The sequence below is a fragment of the Cynara cardunculus genome (genome assembly GCF_001531365.2).
Source record: "Cynara cardunculus var. scolymus isolate 2C chromosome LG 4, CcrdV1, whole genome shotgun sequence".
In the NCBI taxonomy this organism is placed as follows: Eukaryota; Viridiplantae; Streptophyta; class Magnoliopsida; order Asterales; family Asteraceae; genus Cynara; species Cynara cardunculus.
The window spans coordinates 12,973,466-12,979,304 of NC_037531.1; the positions used below are offsets into that span (position 1 = coordinate 12,973,466).

The following is a 5,839-nucleotide window of genomic DNA, read 5'->3' on the forward strand; positions in this document are numbered from 1 at the left end:
AAGTTCCCAGGAATCCTGACGTCACAAAAAGAAATCCAACAATTTCTCGGGCTAGTTAATTATATGGCAGATTTTTTGCCTAAATTATCAAGCCATACTGTGCATTTATTCCYTATGCTAAAGAAARATCCACCCTCGTGGGGTAAAGAWCAGACTTTAGCTATAGAAAKAATAAWGCAACTGGCTGATGTGATGCCTCCTTTAAAGATTCCTACTGTTTCTGACAAAAGGGTCCTCCAGACTGACGCAAGTGATGAGTACTGGGGGGCAGTCCTAATAGTTCAAGACAAAGCTGGTGTCAGAACAATTTGTGGATACAAAAGTGGAACGTTCAAAGATTCGGAGCAGCACTACCACTCTACCTTTAAAGAAATCCTAGCGGTCAAAAGGGAAATAGAAAGATTCCAATTCCATCTAATCGGGCATGATTTCCTGATTGAAATGGATATGTCTTCTTTCCCACATATGCTCCAGTTCAAAAGAAAGATTCTCCCAGAGGCTCAACTTTTGAGATGGGCAAACTGGTTCTCTCAATGGAAATTCACTGTGAAACATATCAAGGGGTCAGAAAATATCCTAGCAGATTTTCTATCAAGACCAAAAGGCTATAAATATGATGTTCCAAAAGACATCCAGATCATCCACAAAGCCAAGGTCCTTCCAATGGTATTTCCTGTCGAGAATGCAAGTTCTTCCAGCTCTCCTGTTCCACACACTTCTCAAACCCCACATCAGGTTGTTCCAGCTGAAGAGATCACAGTTGTACCACAAGTCCTGCCAGATGAAGTAACARAAACCATTGCTGATCTCACTTTAAGAGAGAGGTCCAGTTGAATTACAAAACGTTTTTCACCATCATACTAAAGAAGCATGGTCTGTTCATGAGAAACCTTCAGTTCCATCCGGATTACCCATACCTAAATGTCTTCCATATCCTTGACTTACATAGGTTACCAAAAGAAGCCCTTTGTTTCTTCTGGTATCTTTTCGAGTCTCATACCATAGCAATATCGTTCAACTCAGCCAAACTACTCAGCTACATTTTTCAATGTCAGTTTGATAGTCCGCCCCCAGGGGCAAAGAACATGTTCACCCTTCTCCAGTGGTTCCTCCCGGCTCATCAATGGATTCAATGATTAGCTGTCTGTTTCAAGATCTATGTTGTAATCATGTTTAGAAGACCCTGCTCCTTCTTACCACATACTGCTCTTCGACAACAACAATCGTTGGTCTACCACTCTCCATTGTCATTCATTCATGAATGGAATGACCGCAACCCAGGCAGCTCGCACTACGAATGGTCCCAACCAAAAAAAAATATATAGAAACAAGGCGGATCCTAGCCAGTGCTAACCTAGTTGATCCAGATTCAATCCCAGAACAAGTCCTAAATAATGAAAGTCTTTGGCCCTTCGATCACCCAGTTTCTGCATCATGGGATGAAGCACTTAAAGACTGGTACAAGAATCATCTCACAAAGAAATTGGACACTTCCGATGATGAAGACGATAATGAAGATGATGAACGTTATGATCCCGGAGAAAATATGTATGATCCTTATGAAGACGATCCATCTCATCCTGACTCTCGCTGGAAATAATTATCGTAGTTAATAAGTGTCTTGACTTAAAGACAAAATTGTGATGTAATAATGATGTAAGCTTGTAGTCACCTAGTTGTGATGTAAGCGCTTACCTCATTTAGTTTGTTTTCTAATTTGAATTATTATTAGCTTTTGTCATGCTTATGGCATGCTTGCATAAGGGTGCCTTTTCCTTCACTATAAAAGGAAGGCTTCCCCTCATTTGTAGAAAATCCTTGAAAAAGAAATAGAAGTGTCTTTCTTATATCCTCTCTTGTTCTTAAGTTTAAGTTGATGTTCTTCATGCTTTCTCTTATACAAGCTTCTTAGTTTTCCAATTACAGACCAGTCTCCCTTAGTCTCTCAGTCTCCCTATCTCCCAGTCTTGGGAATCACCCATTGGAGGCAAGATGATTCCTCCAAACATGTTTGATAATCAAGAAGCAATCGAGGATGTTACCAGTGAAGCGTCAAAAGACGACAACAGTGGAGAAGATAACTCAAGTGCATCGAATGAATTCAATGATTATGTTATCATTGATTGAAGAATGGTGATTAAAAAATTTACATGTTTTGTCATTAAGGGGGAATGTTATAAATTAATGGCAAATCAGATAAATTAATATATATTTATCTGTGCATTTTAAGGTTTTTAGTTAGGTCAGTAACTTGGGCCGCAGGCCATCAAGTTGTGTCAAATAGAAGTCCATTAAATAGCAGTTATGAGTCAGTTATTATGCATCGGTTACAAGAGTCATGTCTGTTTGCTTGGCACAGATTCTGCTTGTATATATGTATATCGTGTATACTCTGGTTTTAGACACAATCAATAGAATTTTTCAGTTTACATAAAGTGTTGTTTGCTGTGATTGTGTTCCAATGGAGATGAAGAATGATTCATCTCCAACATCTTTGTTGGAAGAAAACTAAAGAACATCAAAGATCTGTAGGAAGTTTCAAATGATCAAAAAAAGTAAATTGCAGAAAAGTTTCTACACATACATATATATAGAGGAGTTTGTTGTGATAGAGATAATATAAACAATTCATTGTCACAACAACTGCTTTATACAGTGGGTATTGACCTATATATATATATATACATATATATATATATACATATATATATATATACATATATATATATATATACATGAACCAACACCATACTAAGAGACACAACCTTTCCAAAACACCCGTTCAAACATAAGTGCAACCTATAACTTCCATAACTGACATCGAATATTAAAATGCTAATTAACTTAATAAATACTAATAATGTTGTCTAGCTTACTTTTAACAGGAATTAGGCACCCTCAAATATTTTCTTGGTGTTGAAGTGGCTCTTGCATATCTTGTGTTTTAGAAGACCAGATCTGGTCTATAGTATGCATATCTTGTCAAAATTTATGCAAAATCCTTGAATCGAGCATTGGGAGGCTGCATTGGGAGGGGGGTCGTTAATTTTTTAAAAGGGAGTCTAGGTCAAGGAATTCTTTTAAGTAGCAAATGTGATTTACAGTTGCGTGGTTGGTGTGATGCTGATTGGGCTGGTTGCCCTTTGACGAGACGATCATTGACCGGCTGGTTGGTATATCTACGGGGTTCTATCGTGTCTTGGAAAACAAAGAAACAACACACGGTGTCTCACTCTTCAGCTAAGGCAGAATACTGATCGATGGATCTCACAACATGTGAATTAAAATGGTTAAAAGGTGTTTGGCGAGTCTCAGCGTTCATCATACACAACCGATGACGCTTCATTGTGATAGTCAAGTGACGTTACATATCTTCCAAAATCCGGTGTTTCACGAACCAACAGAGCATATCAAGGTGGATTGCCACCTCATTTGTGATGAGATTGTTGGTGGGAGCATTAATACCAGACAAGTGGGAACCAAAGAACAAATTGCAGATTTCTTCACCGAAGTTCTCGGTAAAGCACAGTTTGATTACTCACTTTGCAAATTGGGCGTTCAAGATTTTTACATACTAATTTGAGGGTATCCTAAAATCAAGGTACGTTATCCTATAATAAGGATAAACCTTGGAGATAATTATGCGGTCTGATTTTTAGAGATAATTGTTCAATTTTTCTTTTTGAAGTTTCCAATTTCCTTAGGATAACGATGTTTGTTTGTGTTTAAATACCCTCCCTACGGGGGCAGAGGAGAAGGTCAAGAAATCAATAATACAGTTTCATATTTTATCATCGATGAAAACAAAGTCGGTTCAAAGTCACATTCTTTCTCCACCTTGTACATGCTAAAATATGTTTTTGAGCTCTGGCAAGATCAACACAATCCATGAGTGCTTGAAGAAGAAAAAGAAATGGTTGAAAAAGAAAACCAAACCATGGATTATTATTTACTACAATTATATAGTATGAATGAAGAGATTAATTTTAGGCATTCAAAAATCATGTAATATAATTGAACATAGAAAACCATAATGGTCCTTTGTAAATTAATCAAAGATGGAAGTTCCATTAAAATCAATGAATCAAGATGATTGGATAAATGAGATTGATCTTCACTAATTAAATTATGCGACTCCGTCCGCCTCTCTCTCTATATATAATCTGTAACGTCTCTAACATGGTGTTATACACACACACACACACATATATATATATGCATATAATCTGTAACGTCTCTAACATGGTGTTATATATATATATATATATATATATATATATATCTTCAAATATGTATTTTCACACTTTTTTGGGTGATTCATATAATTAATTTCTTGTTCGCGCATCTAGACTTCTCATTTTAACAAATGAGAACCTAAAAAGATAAACAAGTTGAGAATCAATTATTTATTGAACAGTCAACTCTATTTACTACTATTTTCTTTTCTTTCTAATGCGAATATAAATAAAATTTAACTACTATAAGAGTGGTGTCTGATTAGTTTGAAGTTGACTTTAAAAATCAAAATTATCAGAAAGTCTCAGTATTAAATCTAAGAAGGAATAAAAATCTCTTTGTGGCCATAGAGGTTTAAATGCGGTGCCTCCAAACTATCTGCAAAACAGCTGGTAGTCGCCTGAGATTAATCGACTCGCAGGTTCATAAAAAAAAGATTTAACGGACATAAAACAAAACTTTTCAATATTAAAACGACCATAAATCCCGAAAGAAAAAGGGATACAGAATTGGAATTTCATGCTATGAAATTCTCAAAACCAAACCAAAATAAACCTTTTCTACAAAGAACACATCTAACTTCACTCACTGGGACGGTAATTCTCGTCGCGCCGGTGACGTCCAACTGGACTTCGTCGGAGAAGTACAGGCGTATCCCGGAAACGGACTTGCACGCGGGGATCGCATCGGCAACTCACTCAGGACGTTCCCGTCTTTATCATAATAAATAACGCCAGAAAAATCCAGCGGTTGACATTTATCCCCCATCAGAATCTCCCTCCGCCACACTCCGTCGTCACCGTACTCTGCACCTTTTTCTCCGGCCTTCTTCTTGCGGTGGCGCAACTTGATCGCTTTGTTGCTTATGGAGGAGATGATTTTCTTCGGTGCCCCCTGAGAAATCCTTGAATTGCTTTTCAACTTTTTCGAAACCAGAATTGCTTGTTTGGCGCATAGAAGCAACAGAGTGGTTACTGCTTGCAAGGCGCCGGCGGGAAAACGTTTCACTTTGACGCCGGTGGAGTTTCCGTCATCGTTCTCGATTATTCTCGCCATGTCGGATGGAGGATTGATTCCCAACGTGAAGAGGACATGGGTATATATATAGGTAAGAGACTGAGGAGGTGACCGGCAATAGCCGGTAACTCTTGAGGTTTTCACTGGCTCGTGTTACGGACCAGATAACCTTTATTTATTTATTTATTTTTGTAATAAGTGCTGTCCAAAATTGCACCAATATGTTAAAAACTTTGACTTTGTCTCTTTGGTGTAACAATAAATAAATATTAATATTTAATTGTAAACTTTTTAAAATATTAATTATTATAATGATTTTTTATATTTTTATTTTGGGAAATAAAATAATTGCTAGTAAAATTAATTGCTGAACTTAAAAATCATGAATTGAAACCATCTGGATGCTATCTGATTGGTTTGAGTTTGACATCAAAGTACCAAAAAGTCTCAGGTTCAAATCTAAGGAGGAATAAAAATCCTCTTGTGGCCATATAGGTTTAAATGCGGTGACTCCGGGCTATCTGCAAAGTAGGTGGTCGTCTTGAGATTAGCCGGCTCGCATAGCGGGTTGGATATCCAGGTTAAT

At 37.2% G+C, this 5,839-nt stretch overlaps 1 protein-coding gene across 1 annotated transcript; it reads right to left on the minus strand.

Moving 5' to 3' along the window:
* Positions 1–4,821: 4,821 nt before the first annotated feature.
* Positions 4,822–5,292, minus strand: LOC112510889. Its single transcript, XM_025116241.1, has one exon. It carries the CDS (start codon positions 5,290–5,292, stop codon positions 4,822–4,824), a length of 471 nt encoding a protein of 156 aa, XP_024972009.1.
* Between the last annotated feature and the right edge of the window lie 547 nt (positions 5,293–5,839).